At 38.6% G+C, this 20,992-nt stretch overlaps 1 protein-coding gene across 2 annotated transcripts; it reads right to left on the bottom strand.

Annotated features, from left to right (window-relative positions):
• Positions 1-593: 593 nt before the first annotated feature.
• TNFRSF9 (TNF receptor superfamily member 9) lies at positions 594-18,373 on the bottom strand. 2 transcript variants are annotated; one of them, XM_010957594.3, is made up of 8 exons: positions 18,291-18,373; positions 17,364-17,544; positions 16,560-16,667; positions 16,035-16,172; positions 15,269-15,335; positions 13,812-13,942; positions 13,146-13,280; positions 594-2,708 (listed from the first exon to the last, which is right to left on the bottom strand). In XM_010957594.3, exons 2-8 carry the CDS (start codon positions 17,476-17,478, stop codon positions 2,620-2,622), a joined length of 783 nt encoding a protein of 260 aa, XP_010955896.2. In that variant the 5' UTR covers positions 17,479-17,544; positions 18,291-18,373; the 3' UTR covers positions 594-2,619. The 2 variants fall into 2 exon arrangements, with proteins under 2 accessions (XP_010955896.2, XP_045374334.1); XM_045518378.2 differs by having other exon boundaries at positions 13,854-13,942.
• Positions 18,374-20,992: the final 2,619 nt, after the last annotated feature.

Genomic DNA, 20,992 nt, shown 5'->3' with positions numbered 1-20,992 from the left:
AAGCTTTTCCTCTTACAACAAAGACAAAGAAAGGCACAATTAAAAAGAGAAAAATCAAACTGCAAACAAAGCAGACATTTATAACACATACACGTAACCAAAGATTATCATCTAGGCTATATAAAGAATGACCCTATAAGTCTATGACTTATAGACTAGGACTATAACTATGACTCACTAAGAAAAAGACAACCAAGTTTTAAAAAATGAGCAAATATCATGAGCAAACATTTCTCAAAAAAGAAACACAAATGGTACAAAAACGTGACAAGATGCCCATTAGTAATCATGGAAATGCAAAGTAAGACCACGGCGAGATGCCGTCTTAAAACCACTCGACTGGCAAAATTAAGTCTGAAAATACCCAACGGTAGCAAGGATGGGACTTTGTGGGACACTTACACGCGGCCGACAGGAGCATAAAATAGAACAACCACTTTGAAAAACAGTTCAGCCCAGTGGTAGACTTCTCGTTGTTCAGAGATATTTGTGGCCCCTCCCTGTGTGACAGTTAGACTGTCTGCCTTATGGATGCTCAGCCTGGCTATGTGACTTTTTCCAAAAATTAGAATCTAACCAACTACAAGCAAAGTGACCTGTATGTAGTCCTTTGCAACAAGATGACCAAGTAGAAGCTGCTCCCTCCACCCAAATCCCAGTGTGGAGTGACACAGGGCAGAGCCACAGCCAGCCTGCAGTGGGCATGCAGTGACAGCCAGAAATGCACCTCTGTTGTTTTGTTGTCATCCATTAAGATTCAGGGTGAGGCGGGGTGTCATTTGTTTTCCGCATAATTTAATATATCCTTACTGATACGGGGACTAGCTCATAAATTTGAGCATTCACATACCCTAAGATCTAGAAGTTTCACTCTAAAGAAGTTTCCTTAGAAACACTCTTAAATGAGAAACATATAAAAAAAAAGAACATTCATAGCAACATTGTCCATAATTGCAAAGCACTTGGAAGCAACTGAAATGTCCTCTGGTTCCGAATGGACTGATAACACTTGGTGTGTTTTGAAATAGATAAGCAAAGTCCTACTGCAGAGCACAGGGCACTGTATTCAATATCTTGTAATAACCTATAATGAAAAAGAATTTGAGAAAGAATATATACATACACATGGAGAGCTGAATCACTATGTTGTGCACCGGAAACTAACACAACATTGTAAATCAACTATACTTTAATAAAAAAAAAATAGTATATTTGTAAAACTATACAGCAGTCAAAATGAATGCATTCTAGCTACACACAATAACATAAATGACTCTTATAAATATACTTTTGAGCGATTAAAGCACAATAAGTCTCCACAGGCACAGAACCGTTTTCATAAAGCTCAGAAACAAACAAAACTAAATAAAAGTTTTTTTGTGGCATACATATCTATAGGATAAATGATTTTTTTTAAGCAAGGGACTGATAGACTCGACATTCCTGAGAATCATTGTCTGGGCTTGGGGTGGGGAGGTAGGCAGGAGATGTCGGAGGGAAGCAGTGCACAGACGGCTGCTCTGACCCTGACTTTGACTCCATAAAGGGTCAGTTACTAAATATTCTAGGCTTTGTGGGCCACATAGTCTGTCCCAGATGCTCAACTCTACCGTTGTAATGCCAAGGCCGGCCTGAGGGTGGCTGTGTGCTCCAAAAAAACTATTTATAGACTCTAAAATTTGAGTTTCATAGAATTTTTCGTGTCATGAGATACTATTCTTATTTCGATTTATTTTTAACTATTTAAAATGCGTAAAACCATTCTGAGCTCATCAGCCACACAAAGGCAGCTCAGACTTGACCTGTGGGAGTTTGGCGACTCCTGCTGTAAGTGCTCCGGTTGGGCTCTGAGTTGGTGGATCTTCACTCCTGTTTCACGTATTAATTTATGTGTATCAGACGTTATTGTTAAAGTTTTTAAGAATAAAAAAGCATGCCCTGGCTCAGAGGGGAGGAGGACAAAGGCAAAAGATGTGAGAGTGGAGAGGACCACAAAATATGGGGGGACATGTGACTCTTTTTTCCCCAAAACTCTTCTTCAAGGTCTGAGATTTTTGTTCATTTGTTTTGTTTTGTTTTTGTTTTTGTTTTTGTTGGTTTTTTTTTGTTTTGTTTTTTGCTCTTGACCCCAAACCTGGACGATGATGACAACTGTCCTCATTGTCCCCTGACAGTGTGAGGGTGTCATTGTGCTGAATGACTGAACCCATGGAAAATTCGGTTGGGGATATTCCCTGCAACTATGGCTCACTGCCCTATATCATATTAGCACCCCCCCCCAAATAGAATTGACTTTGACTATAATTTTAGCTGCATCATTGGCCTGTGATTAAATTTAAAATAAATTTTTCTTTGGATTTCAAAAAACTAGTGCAAACCTCTTAAGCAGTATCCAGAAAATGCACCTTTAACCACCAGTTCTGTCCCATTCTTCCGTTCTGTTAAAAGTGATACATTTTTAAAGGCCAACTCATGAGCAGTTAGAAGAAACCTGTTGAGGTAATCTCGGGTATTATCTGGGATGACGTTTTTGAATTTAGAAAGATATGATAGTGGGAGCCCTTGTATTTCTCCTGTGACTTTTCTCAGGAGAGTCCCAGCCCCTCCTTGGGTTTCCACTCATAGTTCACATTCTCCTTCTTCTTCTTCTGGAAATCGGCAACTGCAGGCATCTTCCTCTTGGGCTGTTTGTACTGGTCTCATAAACGCTAAAAAGTAATTAGAAGACAGTTATCTTTTGTTGTCTGATTTACTCATTTAGCAATCACTTTCCATAAGTCACATTTGCAGAACATCTCTAATATTCTCAACTTTAATTTCGACAAACTCATCAGCATGAGAGGTAACAGCAAGTATAAAAATTTTTTTTCAGGATTATTTAAGGGTTTTTTTTTTTTTTTTTTTTTTTTTTTGCTTTTTACCAAATACTTTTTTGTTGGTCCTGAAAAACTAGTTTCTTGATCTTCTCCAAAGGCTGAAAACAATCTTGAGCATGAATCACTATAGCATAAAATTAGTCATGTGCCAAACATAACAGTAGTTTCAATCCAGCAGCACGTGTTCGAGTCTTGAGGATTACATAGATTACATTTCAGATGGTTTCTTTTGAATGAAATGCTTACGGCACTGAGATGTTAAAGATACTCCCACTACTTCCATCAACTAGGAAGTAAAGAACTGACAATTCATAAGGACAGCACCAGCTCCTGGGGTTTTGTTTACATGTTATTGTAAAGTATTTGTGTTACTGCTGACAGACTTTCAATCCTAAAAAGCATATTAAATGATACATATATATATACACACACAGGTATAACTGTGGCCCTACATCCAAGCCCACCAGTAAATATGTATATATACTAATCAGATGTATTTTATAGCCTGAGAAAGAAAAAATCCCTACCCCAATTCTACATGCTTGTTACTATAAAAAACAAAAAATAACCAAAACCCAAGAAGCATACCATCTCCAAGAACTTATGAAAAAGTGGCAAGACATTCAGAACTACTGATGAGATGTCTTTTCTCTTTTGAAATAGCATGAAAGTTTAATTTTAAAATGTAAGTCTGCTTCAAGAAAGATAGAGTAGTCACGTTTTTTCCTATTCTTCCTGATAAGTATTGCTGAAAACTCTCGATATTGTATATGTAACAAACGTAAGAAGAATCTGAAAGGTGGCAAGAGAGCAGACCAGCTAAGGATCTTGGAACCCAAGGGAAAACATGGCCTTGCATTCCCTGAGTATTCTTTCTGCTTTCTATGCCTCAGACTGGGAACTGGAGAAGTCAGCAACCTAGAAATACCAATGGGGTGTAGACTAATTTTAAAAAATGCCCTAAGAAACCCCAGCTTTCTCTAGCTGTGAAAACAGGAAAGGATCAGTAACAAGACTGAAGAGGTTTAGATAATCATCACTCTAGTCTAGCAAAACACCACAGAAAAAATTGTGGCCTCACACTGAAGCCCACCACTAAAGATGCAGTAGAGAGCCTAGACTTGTACCCTTAAGCTCTGTCAAGGTTCATCTCTCCATCCTCACCAGGGTAGTCAGAGGAGGCCTAGTGGAAGGCTAGGACTTCACCACCACTCAGCACTACCACCCTCATCCCACCCCTAGTCGATGTCAGTGGAAACCACGTGGAGAGCAGTAACAAAGTACGTTTCCTCAACCCAGCCAGGGTAATATCAATGGAGGCTTAGTGGGGAGCCTGAAATCCGACACATGTCTAGCAATAACAGGAACCCCTCACCCCCAGGGGGTCTAGTGCAGAACCTGGACTTCCACCCTCATCTGGCAGCATCCTCCCTCCTTTGCTGGAGTGGTGTTAGGGGGAGCCTGAACAAATACAAGCTGTCAATTATATCCGAAGTCTGATAACATCATATCCAAAATGTTTAGGTTTCGATCAAAAATCATTTGTCATTCTAAGAATCAGGAAGATCTCAATGTGACTATGAAAAGACAGCAGATCCTGGCATCTAGATGATACAAATGTTGTAATGATGTGGCGAGGACTTTAGAGCAGCCACCATAAAGATGGTTCACTAAGCAACTGGGAACGTATTTGAAACAAATGAGAAATAAATAGGAGATTAAAAAATAAAAGAATCAGGTTGCAATTTTAGAACTGAAAAAGTTTAAAAATAAGTGAATGGGCTCAGCATAAGAGTGGAGAGGACAAAGGAAAGACTTCTTACCCAATCTGGACAACAGAGAGAAAATACTGGGGAAAAAATTGAACAAAACCTCAGGGACATGTGGGCTTACAGCAAAATACCTAATATTCATGTCATTGGAGTCTGCAAAGAAGAAGAGAAAAAGAGTAGGGCTGAAAAAGTATTTGAAGAAATAATGGCTGAAAATTTCCCAAATTTGGAAAAAGGCATAAACCTAGAGATTCAGGAAGCTGAGTAAATCTTAAACAGGATACTCCTAAGAAATCCACATCAAGACACACTGTAGTACAAAAAAAAAAAAAAAAAAAAAAGACACATCTTAGTTTAAGTTCTGAAAATAAAAGGCAAGAAAGGAAGGAAGGAAGGAAGGAAGGAAGGAAGGAAGGAAGGAAGGAAGGAAGGAAGAAAGAAGAAAGAAAGAAAGAAAGAAAGAAAGAAAGAAAGAAAGAAAGAAAGAAAGAAAGAAAGAAAGAAAGAAAGAAAGAAAGAAAGAAAGAAAGAAGGAAGGAAGGAAGGAAGGAAGGAAAGAAGGAAGGAAGGAAGGAAGGAAAGAAGGAAGGAAAGAAGGAAAGAAAGAAAGAAAGAAAGAAAGAAAGAAAGAAAGAAAGAAAGAAAGAAAGAAAGAAAGAAAGAAAGAGGAAGAAAGAGAGGAAGGAAGGAAGGAAGGAAAGAAAGAAAGAGAGAGAGAGAAATCTTGAAGGCAGACAGAGAGAAGCAACATATTACTTCAGGGAAAAAACAAATTGAATGACAGGGAATTTCTTATCAGAAACCATGTAGGCCAGAAGAAGTGGCACAACATGATTCAAGTGCTGAAAGAAAACAACTCTCAACCCCAAATTCTACATCCAGTGAAAATATCTTCTAGGAATGAGGGGAAATTAAGAAATTCTCAGACAAAAGAAAACTAAGACACTTTGTCACCAGAAAAGCTACCCTAAAAGAATGACTAGAGGAAGTTCTCTAAACAGAAGATAAATGATTAAAGAATGAATCTTGAACCATCAAGAAAGAAGAAAGAACAACAGAATGAGCAAATAGATGGGTAAATACAATGGACTTTCCTTCTTTTGCATTTTTAAATTATGTTTGATGATCAAAGCAAAAATATACTGTCTAATATGGTTCTCAAAATATGTAGTGGAAATATTTAAAACAAGTATAGTACAAATTTGAGGAGGTTAAAAGTATATAAAGGGAGGTGAAATTTCTATACTTCATTCAAATCGTTAAAATGTTGATACCAGTAGACTTGATAAGTTATGTGTAATACTAACAGCAACCACTACAAGAGCTATACAAAGAGATACACTAAAAAATATATATAGACAAATAAAAATGAAATTTTAAAAAATCTTCAAGTAATCCACAGGAACACAGAAAAAAGAAAACAGAGAACTAAAAGCCAGAGAAAACAAACAGAAAACAAAAAATAAAATAACATCTTAAGCCCTAACATACAAATAATTACATTAAATATACCAATTAAAAGACAGAGATTAGTAGCGTGACCACACTATGTTGTCTATAAGAAATTCAATTCAAATATAAAAATGTAGCAAGGTTGAAAGTAAAAGGATGCAAAAAGATATACCACATAAATATTAATTTAAAAAAAGGAAGAGTGGCTACATTACTATCAAATAGACTTCAGAGCAAAAGAAATTACCTATCACAGAGAGGGACATAATTATAAAAGAGTCAGGTCACCTAGAATACATGGAAATACTAAATACGTATACAACAAACAACAGAGTTGCAAAATAGGTGAAGCAAAAACTGATAAAACTGAAAAGGGAAATATATAAAGCCACAATTATATCTGAAGAATTAAATGGCCATCTCCCAAGACTAGATAGAACAACTTGACAGGAAATCAGCAAAGATTTAGAAGAACTCAACAACATCATCAATCAACAGGATCAAATCAGTATTTATAGAACACTCCACCCATCAGAAGAATATACATTCTTTTCAAGTGTCTATAGAACATAGACCAAGATAGATCATAACTTGGACCATGAACCAAACCTCAACCAATTTAAAAGAACTGAAATCATACCTAGTGTGTCCTCTTACTATACTGGAATTAAAATAGACATCTTTGGTGCAGGCATTATGGGAAATAGTATGGGGATTCCTCAAAAAAACTAAAAATAGACTTACCATATGATTCAGCAATTCTTCTCCTGGGCATATATCCAAAGGAAACTCTATTTGAAAAGATACATGCACCCCAATGTTCATAGCAGCACTATTTACAATAGCCAAGACATGGAAGTAACCTAAATGTCCATCCACAGATGACTGGATAAAGAAATTGTGGTGTATTTATACAACAGAATACTACTCAGCCATAAAAAAATAAAACAAAGCCATTTGCAGCAACATGGATGGACCTGGAGACCATCATTCTAAGTGAAGTAAGCCAGAAAGGAAAATAAAAATACCATTTATCACTCATATGTGAAATCTAAATAAGAAGGAAAAAAGGACACTAATGAACTCATCTACAAAACAGAAAGAGTTGCAGACATAATAAACAATCTTATGGTTACCGGGGGAAAGGGGGTGGGAAGGGATAAATTTGGGAGTTTGAGATTTGCAAATGTTAGCCACTATATATAAAAATAGATTTTTAAAAACAGTTTCTTCTGTATAGCACAGGGAACCATATTCAGTATCTTGTAATAGCCTTTAATGAAATAAAATATGAAAACAAATATATGTATATATACCCATGACTGGGACATTGTGTTGTATGCTAGAAATTGACACATTGTAACTGACTGTACTTCAATTAAATTAAAAAATAAAATAAAATAAAATAGATGTCAACAACAGAAAGAAAACAGGAAAATCAAATATTGGAAACCAAATACTTAAAAACTTAAAAACACTAAACTAAAACTAAAAAAAGTCTTTTAAATAATCAATGGTTTAAAGAGGAAGTCTCAAGGGAAATACAAAAAACATACATTGAACTGAATGAAAATGGAAAAACAACGTATCAAAATATGTGGACACATTCAGTATTGAGAAGGAAATTTATAATGTGAAATTCTTACATTAGAAAAAGGAAAAGTCTCAAACCAATAACATAAGCTTCCACTAGAATAGAAAAAGAACAAAATAAATCCAAAGCAAGTAGAAGAAAGGAAATAATAAAGGTAAAAGCAGAAATTAGTGAAATCAAAAACAGAAAAACAATAGAGAAAATTAATGAAACAAAGAGCTGGTTCTTTGAAAAGATCAGTAAAATTGACAAATCTCTACCAAGACTGATTCAGAAAAAAAAAAAAAGAGAGAAGACACACATTACCAACATCAGTAGATGATATCACTACAGACCTACATACAACAAAAGGCATAAAAGGATACTAAGGGAATAGTATAAATAAAAACACATATATTTGACGACTTAGCTAAAATGGACCAAGTCCTCAAAAAATGTGAACTACCACAGTTCACTCAATATGAATCAAATAATTTGAATATTCCTATAATTATTAAGGAAATTGAATTTGTGATTGAAGAGCTCCGAAAAGAAATCTCCAGGCCCAGATAATTTCACTAGATCATTCTGTAAGCTATTTAAAGGAGAATTAACACCAATTCTACACAATCTTCTCCAGAAAATAGAAGACAGAACATGTCCCCGCTCACTTGAGGGATTCAATATTACCCTGATACCAAAACCAAAGACAGTACTAAAAAAGGAACCCACAGACTAACATCCCTCATGATTAGAGTTGCAAAAATTCTTAACAAGATATTAGCAGAAAGAACTGAGCAATATATAAAAATAATTACATACTGTGACCAAGTGGAGTTTAGTCCAGGGATGCAAGGTGAGTTTGACATTCAAAAATGAATCTATATAATTTAATCTATTATAATTTATATAATCTATATAATTTATAAATTATAAAAATCACAGAATCAAATGAATTGCTGTGGAAAAAGCATCTGACAAAATGTAACACTCATTCGTGTTAAAAAAAAAAATCTTTAGAACACTAGAAGTAGAGGAACTTTCTCAAGTTGGTAAAGAATATCTGCTAAAATCTCCAGCTCACATCACATTACTGGCGAAAGACTGAACGCTTTCCCCCTAGGATCAGAAGCAAGGCAAGGACATTCACTCCCACCACTCGCATTCAACATAGTACTGGACATTCTAGCCAGCACAATAAGACAAGAAAAAGAAATAAAAGGCATACAGATTGGAAAGGAAAAAATAAAACTGTCCCTATTTTCAGATGACCCTATGGTCTATGTAGAAAATTCCAAGGAATCTACAAAATACCCTAGAACTAGTAAATGAGTTCAGAAAAATCACAGGATATACAAAATCAATCTACAAAAGCCAATTGTATTTCTATATATTAGCAATGAACATGTCAAAACCAAAATTTAAGATACAATATTACTTGCAATTGTTAAATTTAAATACTAAGGCCTAAATTTAATAAAACATGTGCAGGACTTGAATGCTGAAAACTACAAAATGCTGATAAAATAAATCAAAGAAAACACACAGAAATGCAGATACATACTGTATTCATGGATTAGAGTTCATGGATTAGAATACTTAACATAGTAAAGATTTTAATTCTCCCCAAATTGATATGTAGATTTAACACAATTTCTATCAGAATCCCAGCTGACTTTTTACAGATAGAGATAAAATTGTCCTAAAATTTATATGGAAACGCAAAGGAACTATAATAGCTAAAACAATTTTGAAAAAAACTAAAGTGGAAGGAAACACAATACCCTCTATCCAATTTCAAGACTTGTTTTACAGTTACAATAACCAAGACTGTGTGGTATTGGCAGAAGGAAAAACATATCAATCAGTGGAACAGAAGAGAGAAACCAAAAATAGCTCTCATGCAAGTATGACCAACTGATTTTTGACAAAAGTGCAAAAGCAATTCACTGGAGGAAGGATCATCTTTTCGATATTATGATGGTGAAGCCATTGGACACTCATAAGCCAAAAAAAAAAAAAAAAAAAAAACTTGATCTAAACCTCTTACATCTTATACAAAACTTAACTAAAAATGAAACATAGATAAAGGTAAAACATTTAGAAGATAACGTAGCAGAAAGCCTAAATCTTTGGGACCTAGGACTTGGTGAAGAATTCTTAGATATGATTCCATAGATTTTTTAAATTGGCCAATTGGGCTTCATTAAAATTACAGGCTTTTTCTCTGCAGAAGACCATGTGAAGAGAATGAAAATGCAAGCCACAGACTGGGAGAAAATACTTACAAACTTCATATCTGACAAAGGGTTCGTGTCTGGGAGATAAAAAGAATATTCTAATGTGAGCAGTAAAACAAAGCATTCAATCAGAAAATGGGCAAAAGATGTGAAGTAACATTTCACTGAAGAAGATATGCACATAGAAAATGAGACCCCGAAAAGATGATCAACCTTTAGGGAAAGGCAACTTAAGACCACAATGAGATATCACCACACAACTATTAGAAGAGCTGAAACTTAAAATTGGGACAATACAAAATGCTGGTAAGGATGAGGAGAAACTGGATTTCTCATACATTGCTGGTGAAATGTTAGCTCCTCTGGAAAATAATTTAGCAGTTTCTTTAAAAAAAAAAAAAACTAAACATATATTTACAACCCAGTATCTGCCTTCCTGGGCATTTATCATAGAGCTACAAAAACTTATGTCCACCCAAGACCTGTACAGGATTATTCATAGCAGCTCTAATGTCATGGTCAAAAACTGGAAACAACCAAAACATCTCTCAGTAGGTGAATGGTCAAGCGAAATGTGGTACAGCCACACCACGAAATACTAGTTAATAATTAAAAAAAAAAAAAGGTGAACTATTGAAACAACAACTACTCAGATGGATCTCAGTGGCATTAAGCTAAGCAAAAAAGCCAGTCTTCAAAGGTTGCACGTTTATCATCCCAAACAGATCCATAGTTACCAGGGGTTGGGAATGGTGGGGGAGAGGGACTGGATGAGAATCTAAAGGACTAGCAGAAGGGAGATCTTTGAGGTGATGGAATAGTTCTGTATTTTGACTGTGTTGGTGCTTACACCAATTTACTCACGTGACAAAATGACGTACAATTAAATACACACAATGTGCCATTGTCAATAGCCCGATTTTGATACTGTATTGCAGTTGTATAAAATAGAACCTCATGAATGGCACATGAGAATTTTCTGTACTGTCTTTACAACTTCCTGTGAGTCTACAATTATTTCAAAATAGAAAGTATTGAAAAATAACCTAAAATTTTTAAAATGGACTTTAGTTCCATTGAAACTCACTAATTACTCATAAATGCCTTTGTAAATCATCTTATAAAGACCTTTATTGTAGTGCGGGGTGAAGCCAGGAGGTTAGTTGTTGAACTCAGAGGTTTTAGTGAGCGCTTAGAGGTTTAAATCACAGGTTTAGACCTCAAAAAGAGAATCGAAGAACAAACCACAGAGTGGGAAAATACATTTGCAGCACATAAAGAGTAGACTAAAAAATTCCTATAGATTAATAAGGAAAGGACAAACAACCCAATGGGAAAATGCTCAAAAGATCAGGCACTTTGCAAAAGAAGAAATCCAAATGACCAGTAGAACATGAAAAGATGTCTAATCTCACCAGTGATCGGGGACATGCAAATTAAAACCATGAGATACTACTTACACATCCACCAAACAGATAGAAAATTAAGTCCGATACTTAGTGTCAGCAGGGATTGGAGCAAAAAGAACTCTAATCTGCTGCTGGGAAAAGGTAAACGGGGTCCTACCATTCTGGAAGACAGTTTGGTGTATCTAGTACTAAGAACCAAGATACACATTCCTCATATTCCAGCAATTTTATTCCTAGGTAACAAAGAAAAGAAGAGAAGAAAAGAGAGGAGGGGAGGGGAGAGGAGGGGAGGGGAGGGGAGAGGAGGGGAGGAAAAGAAAAGACGTGCTTATACGTACTGAGATACACAGACAAAAATATTCAAATATCCTTGTTTGTAACAGCCCCAAACTGGAAACAACCCAAGTGTCTGTGAATATTAGAATGGATAAACAAACCTATAATATAGTCATTCAACAGAAGAATATCCAACACAAGATAAATGCAACATGTGGGTAAATCACAAAGATCAAATGTTGCGTGAAAAAGGGAGGGAAAATACAGAATAGACACAGTGTGATTCCACTTGTATGAAGTTCACAGGCAGCCAAATTAAACCATGTTCTTAGGCAGCAAAACTATAAATAAGAGCAAGGAAGTGAACACCATTAAAATCTAGATGTGGTTAGCACGAGTGGGGAGGGAGGTTTTCATCTGGAAGGAGCACAAGAAAGGCTTCCGGGGGGGGCAGACACTGTTCTATTTCTTGACCTGGGTAGAGTTACACAGGTGTTCACTTTAAGATCTGTTACACTTGACATGTATACGTTTTTTTTTTTCTGTATGTTATATTTCACAATGTTAAAAGATACTGTTTTCAAAAAGAACCTTTCTACAAGTTAGTGTATTGCATCTGTAGACAAGACTAACTAATCCTTTACTATATCTTCATATAGTTTTAAAAGCCCAACAGGAGACACTCTCCCGTCTTCCTACGGTGTTTTGGGTTATATCACAGACCGCTCAGAGTGCTCCTCCTATATATGAACCCCTCTTAGTAAGCTGAGTTGTTATCTTACGGTTCTGACTTCCATGAAGACATAATGCAGGTTGTCCCCATCTAAGCCTTTTCGAATAAATATGAATAGCCTTTGCTTAATGAGTGTTGACTCTGTGCCAGGCACTTGCAGAGTTCCTTATAGAAATAGTATCTTGTTTAATGAATGGAATCCATCACTGAAATTTCTCATTTAATCCAGATCTGTGTCAGAATAATCCATCTCCCGCCAAGTTCTCTAGGTCTTCTTGTGTGTGTGGGTCTAGCTCAGGTTAAGGCTGTTCCTTAGCCAGAGGCGTAGTGCTAGATGGGGCAGACGTGATCTTCTGGTTCCTCTTTGTCAATATCCTGTATCCACAACTGACTGGTCACACCCCCACCACACACACACACAGTCCGAGGCTGCAGTGCACTTAAATGGCCATTTTTCTGGAACCCTTGGATTATGTCCTGCTGTCACCAGGCTTTCTCTCCTTCGGCACTACTGACATTTGGGGCTGGATAACTCCTTGTTGAGGGGGCTGTCCTGTGCATTATAGGATATTTCACAGCATCGCTGGCCTCCACTCACTAGATACCAGGAGTACTCCCTCCGCATCCCTTAGACAGTTACCACCAGAACTGTCTCCAGACATTGCCAGATGTCCCCTTGGGAGCAAAATTGTCCCTCTTGATAACCACCATGTAACTTAGCTTCTGTAACTTAAAAAAAAATCATCTTTTCCTTTCTACTGTAAAAAGCCTAGCCTCAAAAAGCTCACATCTAAAATGTTTATGTTTGTCTTACGTTGTTTGAATATATACAGGAGTTTCTTTCTGCCCTGTTTAACAGCCGAGAAACGGAGCATCAGAAAGGACACCAGGAACAGCAATGCAGCTGATGTCAGTGCGAGAAAGAAGATGATGACCTGGGAGGTGTGACCTTAAAAAAGAAAAAAAAAAGAGCAAAAGGAGAAATTCAGGCAAAAATACATTTTTTGCAAATGTTTATATTTGCGTGTGTTTATATTTGCATTTGTAAGCTCGTAACCATGAGAAGAGGCGCCTTGGGCATCTCCAGTTAGCTCACTTTGTAAACTTGGCTGCTTGTTAAGAAAACCTTTTTTAAAAACCTTAAGAATTTTCCTAGGGGCCTCCAAAAATTAAGTGGTTTGGCCTTTCTAGCATATAGAAATGGGACTCTATAATTGCCTTTACTTGGCATAATCAAAGATGCAGCGTCTGTTTGGATCAAGTCCCACCCTGCTCTGCTTGCTCCTGTGGAGCTCAGACTGAAAAACAAACACCTGGGGAAATGGATGGGTCCCTTGACGCCAGCGTAAAATGAGGAAGGAGTGTTGAAGGTGACTGTTGTAGGCAGAGATGCAAAACATCATGATACTGGAGTGATTTAGGTACCAATCAAAACAGCCTTGATACATTCACTTTGATTTAACAGCAACAAACCAGCTACCTGGCTCTCTCCCAAGGGCAGGCACGGTGGTGGAGGGGGTACCTGGAGAGAAGTCAGCCGACGTTGGGCCACACACTACATCACTTTCCTTCGTCCCGTTCACAAGTACCAACTTCCCATCCAAAGAGCAGCTTAGACAGTTCAATGAAAAGAGTTCAAATAATTAATTCAGGTACACATCATTCTCATTAAAAAGACTGACATTCTCCACCCAGTAAAGCAGCCTAGAGACAAAGATGTGTGGATTTGAGTTCATAGGCAAAGCAAAGGTACTCTGAAAAACTTCCGCTTGACTGGCTGGCTTTCTCCAGTGTTCACTTGGCTCTCACGGCTCTCCACAATTCTTCCTACACTACCTACCTACCTGGACTCTTCTCTCTTCCCAGGCTGGGAGCCCTGTCCCATCACAGCTTATTTCACTAGGCTGTTGCCTGGTTAGTCTCCCAGTAACCTAGGGAATTCCTAACCCTATCATGTGTTGGCATTTAACAGACCAGGGTTTGAGCCCTGGGTCTGTCCCTTTGCAGAATGACCTTGGGCAAGTAAGGAAACCTCTCTAAGCCTCCGTTTTCTCACCTGAAAAGCAAGATATACAAGTCCCAGGACTGTTGTTAAGAGAAATGACTCTCCGTGCTTGGATTCACTTCCAAAAAACAGGGTAGCCGTCATCATTGTTCTAGGCCTTGCCCCTTGCCCCTTTCCCTAACCCAAACACAGCCATTCTCCGTAGCCCAGCTCAATACCACTTTCCATGCAGACTCACTTCGCTGCTCTGCACGATTTGTGTTGAAAGACTTTAAAACAAAAACTTTCCAATCTGTTATGAACTAATACTTTTGTAAAACATAATAAGAATGTAAGTGTAAAATAGTAATAAAAATGATTTTCTAGGGGGAGGGTACAGCTCAGGGGTGGAGCGCATGCCTAGTGTGCACAAGGTCCTGGGTTCAATCCCCAGTACCTCCATCAAAATAAATAAGTAAACCTAACTACCTTCCCCCTGTAGATTTAAAAAAAAAGTGATTTTCTAGTAAGAAAATCAAATGAAAAAAGAACAAAGGCGTACAAAATGCGCTGTTGGCTGTTTTAGTACCTATGGTGGCCGTGTTCATCCAAGTACATGTCATCATTTCTGAAGGAAGGAAACGTTTTACCCTTCCTCTGTGTCACAGTCAGTGCCGGCACTGAGCACTGAAGGTGAGCAGGAGCTCGGTGGCTGCCTGGGGCAGACAGTCACTGAGTTCCCCTGGCAAAGCGGAGCTCGTTGTTTGGGGCATTACTTCTGGAGAAAATGCTCCCTTTGGGTATCCAGTCATGATTGCCTCATACCGTTTCCATTCTGCCTAGAAGCATATTATTCTATGTCTACACCTGCTAGGTGTAAAACAGTATCAATGATAACATTCTTTGCCCTTAAAAAAGTTAACCCTTTGTGAGTGGAAAGAAATTATACATACTCAGTCCAAGGTTGACAGGCGCCATGTTTCTGATCATTAAATGTCCCGAAAGAACAATCTTTACAACCTTTTGTAAAAATGAAAGGAATAATAAAAAGGAAGCATTTTTATAATTTTGTAACTTTCCCCGTGATGTACACGATCCCATAATAATAAAGTCATTAATGTAATACAATCTATACACTTGTTCAACAATGCCTCGTGAACTTTATTAGTGATGAACAATTCTGGAATATTATGTGATAAACATAATCACATAACTAAGTCATTAGCTTAATACAATCTATGCAGATTGGTCAACAGTTTTTCTTGAAATGCAACCCTAATACGACTAAAGGTTTTATTCTAATTGTAGTGTTGTATAGGATGTATGAAAATGCATGGTTCTGGTGAATAACAAATGCTGGGATTTCTAGTTAATAATTTTGTAAATATCATATACTTGACTCAGTGGTTCATTACTTATTACTTTAAGGTTGTACAATGTTGTGTTAGTTTCTGGTGTACAGCACAGTGATTCAGTTGTACATATATATTCTTTTTCATTATAGGTTATTACAAGATATTGAATATAGTTCCATGTGCTATACAGTAAGGCCTTGTTGCTTATCTATTTTATATATAGTGGTTTGTATCTGCTAATCCCAAACTCCTAATTTATCCCTCCCCTACCATGTTGTATTTTCTATTTGAAGGACCAAGACCTAAGCTAATGACGTATGTTTAGATAACAAATTTGCACTAGATTGAAGGAGAGCAAACCTACCCTCTTCTGTTAATTCTTGACCTTGAATACAGTCCTCTTCACACATGGTGCACCCTGCCCCCTGGCAGTGGAATCCTGACACACACTCACACTCTGCATTGCTGGTGGGGGAACACGCCTTCTTCGTCCTGAAAATACCTACAAAGTCCCCCAGGGTTACATTACACTTGACCCCCAAATCCAGGAAGCAAATTTATATTCTGCAATAAAGACAATTCTCACTCTACTTCTACCGGTCCTAATGACCTCACAGTATAAAGTTTACTGCAAAATAACTACAGAAGACATTTTTATATTTTGCTACTTAAAAAATTCTCTCTTGTCAAATGAATGTTTCCTCTAATATTTACAAAGCTCAATCCACAACTGATTGCTGTTACAATAAATTATTTTACTGGACCTGCCTATTGACAGAGGAATCGGCATCTGTGACACATAAGACTCTCAGTAGAGACCAGCACACAAGGGAATAAAAGCTTATCTTCCCAACACATCTGGATGAAGAACACATCTTTTAAATCTTACCTTCGCACTTCCTGCATATGTCGCAGCCCTTTTGTCCACTTGTGCTGGAGAAACTATTTGAAGGGCAAGGAATGCAGGGCTCCTGCTTGGTCTTCCCACAGAAGGTGCCTAAGAAGGATAGGCAAGGCCTTTACATGCTTGATGATGGACAGTCATTACCCACAGCACTTGAAACAAAGATCCGTTTTCTAGGTGCCACAGCGGTAGACGTTATTTTGTTCACTGACCGTTTAAAATTACCCATTCACAAGGTTTCCCTAAGCATAATCACAGAACTAAGAATAACAAAATATAGATATTGCAACAAATAAATCAACAGAGAGAAAATAGTTTCCTTTATCTATTGAAGAAAACAGAATGATTTCTCTTGATTGATCTGGGAGATGAATGTGACTGGATTCAGGAGGTCGATGTCCTTTACTGGCACACGAAAATTTAAATGAGTCTGCCTTTTCTCACTCTGTTAAGCCTCCTGTCACCTTAGTCCCTGCTGGTTCTTACATACAAAGCTAATGTTTCCTGACGTCTTTCCCTGTGCTGTGCACTGTTCTAAGCCCATCCATCACGTGATTCTCCCAGCGATCCTATGAGATAGGTTCTTATATCATTCCCAGATGATGAAGCTGGGGCACAAGAGGGTAAGTGTCAACGCTGTGCTCACACAGCTAAGAAGCAGCATCCAAGAAGTCTTTGTAAATGAATGAATAAAAGATCAGTGAAACAGAGCTCATGGCCCCAGCTGCTAGAATGACTGGACCATGTTTTCAACAGAACAGGTCCAACACATGTTAATTTGGTCCTTACCCGCTGAACAGTTACTGCAGAAATCCTGCGTTGATCTTGTCCTCTCAAAATTCAGCACCAACAGCACAGTAGCCACTATGTTGTAGTAACCACTTCCCATGATGAAATCTTGCATAGATATATTAGCCACGCCGACTCCAAAAGAATTTTAATGCAAATAGCTGGTTTCACAAATACCACTCTGTAAAAGGTAAACCGTTTCCAACAGTCAGGTGGTTTCTCCCTTCAGAATCATCTACATTACAGCCACTACCTGCACCATTTCACACAACCATACTCAGGGTTTTTCAGAAACAATTAATGATGAAATACCATGGAAAAGGTAGCAAATTCACGGAAACCTCTATGATCAGACAAGCAGGACTAAACACATAGCTTTGGGCAGACGTGCCAAAGTCTAACAGTGCGCTTTCCAACATGTTTTGCCAAAATGGAGAGACAACAATAGCAAGAACTTTTGGGGACTTTCATAGATGTTTAGCATTAGCCTTCAGATTTCAGCAACGCCAGTTGCTTGCTGCCTGGAAATACAGTCCTTAAAAAGAGACTCCATCCATGGCATCCAGCAGTTCAGCTCAGTGAGAAGGCGCCTCATCACTACTGCTCCTCTTCTGTCTGAACAGCAGGTGGAATTTCAGCACCTAATTGCCCAAATGTTGAAACACCTCTCTGTTCAACTCATTCGCACATTTTCTTAAAAGACACATATTTGTCTATTTTATTTGAAGCTCCTGTAGTAACAGAACTAAGGAATCAATCTCTCTAGACCAAGTCCTTGATCTTTATTTAATGGGCTATAGAATAAAAGTTATTAGAAATTAGAGGGGGAAAAAAATCTAGAAATGTACCAAGGGACCAAAGGTTCCATCCTCACTCCTATTCAGTCCCTCCCCTACCCCCAATCTCGTCTGCCCCAAATTGACAAACCTTGAGATCTCAGGGCTGGTGGAGAACTTTCCTCTCCTTGATCTTCAGAGCAGTGAGGTTCTGCAGCTGAAGGAGGGCTGCAGGTCAAAGACTCAAAGAGGGGAGCGTGGTGACTCAGCCGGGGGCGGGACCTCGTGGGAAATCCCCAGAGACAGCGCTGTGAGGTAGCTCACTTGGTACTTGCTGACCTTAAAGTCCCCCAGAGCCTCTGTCGCCACTTGATAACGCACTTCAAATGAAAAGCAGCCTTCTGCTGTTAAGACGTTGTTCAGATGACTTTGGCAAACAAGTTTTGTCACTTAAATAGTTCTCCATGTCAAAGCTTTCAACGCGCCCTTAAAATATTTGGGATTTGAGGGATGAAACCCCCTTCTGAAGAAACATCAGCGCTCTTGCCACACCCAACCCCTTAACCCTATCGCAGTAGCGATGCGCTCGCTGTAATTTATTGAGGGCTGCTGGGGTACCAGGCATCAGATAAGCACTTTAGTGAATCCTAGCCTCAAAAGAACCCCAGGAGTTGATATGACAATGATGATGGCGATGATGACGATGATGATGATGAAGACATTATGCAAATAAGAACACTGAGCTATGAGTCTAGCCAGATTATCAGCAGGACCGGGAGCCGGGATTAGAACCAGCTGTGACCTGGCTCCTTCTGACTGTGCTCCATGCTGAGCAGGTGAGAGGTGGGGAGGAGGAGGAAGATGTGGAGGGAGGGAAGTGGAGACAAAGGAAGCACAGACTGTATATGGCAGGGTGACGCCGTTGGGTAAAGTTGAGATCTCTGAGGGCATTTTAGAAAACCGTTGTTTCCAATTAAAAAAAAAAAGAAAGAAAGAAAGAAAGAAAGAAAAGGAGGAACAGGAGGAGGAGAGAGAAGAGGAAGAGGAGGAGGAATCTTTCAAGACGCTAAGAACGCGTCCTGCAGTGAGTGGCTAAAGGCCTCTCAAGAAGACAACCAGGGCTGCTAAGAGCAAAGGGATTTGGACCAAAACAGATGGTTTCCCATTAAGATCCAAACAGGAAAAAGTTATTTTTCCAAGGGGGGCTTGGTCTTGAATTGGGGGATAAAGAATGGGGAGGAGGGAGGTACTGTTTATTAAACACTTGTTACGTGCTAAGCCTGTTACATGTCTCCGTGACTCTGCTGTGCCTCCATCCTCCTTAGAAACTTTCAGGGGCTCCTTGTTGTCCACCAAAGAAAGCCGGGACCCTAGAGTCCAGTATTCAAGGACCTCTTGGATCTGACCTGAAATTGCCTTTAAAAAAAAAAAAGATAGAGTTCACATAAAGGTCATAATTTTAAAGTGTACATTTCACTGGATTTTAGTATATTCACCATGTTGTGCAATCCCCACCAGTATATAATTGCAGAATATTTTCATCGATCCAAAAAGAATCCCCAGACCTGTTAGCAGTCACTCTCCAATCCTTGCCCCCATCTCCAAGCCCCTGGTGACCATTAATCTGCTTTCTGTCTTGATGAATTTGCCAGTTCTGGACATTTCAGATACACAGAGCCATACAACATCTGGCCTTTTGTATTGGGCTTCTTTGACTTACTATAATATTCTCGAGGTTCTTCCACGATGAAGCATGTATCCATACCTCATTCCTTTTTTGTGACTGAATGATATTCCATTGTGTACATTTACCCCATTGTGTTTATCCATTCGTCAGTTGACGGACATTTGAGTTGTTTCCACTTTTTGACTATTACAATGATATGGCTATGAAGACTCGTGTGCAAGTTTTTGTACAAACACATGTTTTCAGTTCTGTCCAGTGTCCACCTAGGAGTGGAAATGCTCTGCTGTGTGGTCACTTGGTCCCTCTTTTTGAGGGATCACCAAACCGTTTTCCACAGTAGCTCACAGCATTTTACATTCCCACCAGCCGTGTAAGGGTTTCAGTTTCTCCACATCCTGGCTACCACTTCTTAGTTTTCTGTGGTTTTTTTTTTTTTCAACAACAACAAAAATGTTTATTATAGCCATTCTAGTAGGTGTGAAGTATCTCGTCGTGGTTTGGATTTGCTCCCATGTCTGATTTTATCAACCCCATGCAATGGGGACTGGAGAGTACGGCACGTGGTTAAGGGCCCCAGCTTTGCTCCCAGGCTGATTTAGATCCCTAGGTTTGATCTAAAGCTACTCTGCCACTGATGGTCGTGCAACCTTGGGAAAATTTCTCAACCTCCTTGAGGCTCCACTTTTCCAACCATACTTTACAGGTACAGTAACACTTTTCCTCATGCTCACTTAGTGAGGGTTAAATGAAACAACGACTGTGAAGTATTCATTTCAACACCTGGCACGTAGTTCTCAAGAAAATAGTAACTGTTATCATGAGACTTACTGTTTCAAAAATTTCCCTCTCGCCTTGGTGGTACAGTGGTGAGCATAGCTGCCTTCCAAAAATGTCCTTCCTTAGCTTCCCGCACTGATCATCAGTAAAGCCACCGGGGAAGTAGCAACATAGAAGGAGAAGAAGGCATGGGCTATCTATAGAATTTATTCCCAAATTCTGAAATTCATCTGAGTGTCATTTTACCTGTGATAATTGTGGGATCCCCTCCACCGACTTCAGCAGAGCTGGCTGAGCAGAGGAGTACCATGAAAACTGCCCTGCGGCTGATAACCTCCTAACATTCTCAAAGTCACAATCTAACCGAGTGGCTTCCTCATTTACATGTG

The sequence above is a fragment of the Camelus bactrianus genome, chromosome 13, assembly GCF_048773025.1.
Source record: "Camelus bactrianus isolate YW-2024 breed Bactrian camel chromosome 13, ASM4877302v1, whole genome shotgun sequence".
Classification (NCBI taxonomy): Eukaryota; Metazoa; Chordata; class Mammalia; order Artiodactyla; family Camelidae; genus Camelus; species Camelus bactrianus.
The sequence above is the reverse complement of the archived record's forward strand: the minus strand, read 5'-3'. Positions and strand labels throughout refer to the sequence as shown.

Bases quoted from the DNA above. Each gene is read 5' to 3' on its own strand.
- TNFRSF9 (XM_010957594.3), bottom strand. From the start codon at position 17,478: ATGCAAGATTTCATCATGGGAAGTGGTTACTACAACATAGTGGCTACT. The intron at 16,668-17,363 runs GTAAGGACCAAA...TATCCTTCTTAG, and splicing joins CTGCAGTAACTGTTCAGCGG to GCACCTTCTGTGGGAAGACC. The intron at 13,943-15,268 runs GTATGTATAATT...GAACTGTCTAAG, and splicing joins GCCTGTCAACCTTGGACTGA to CTGCTCTTTGGATGGGAAGT.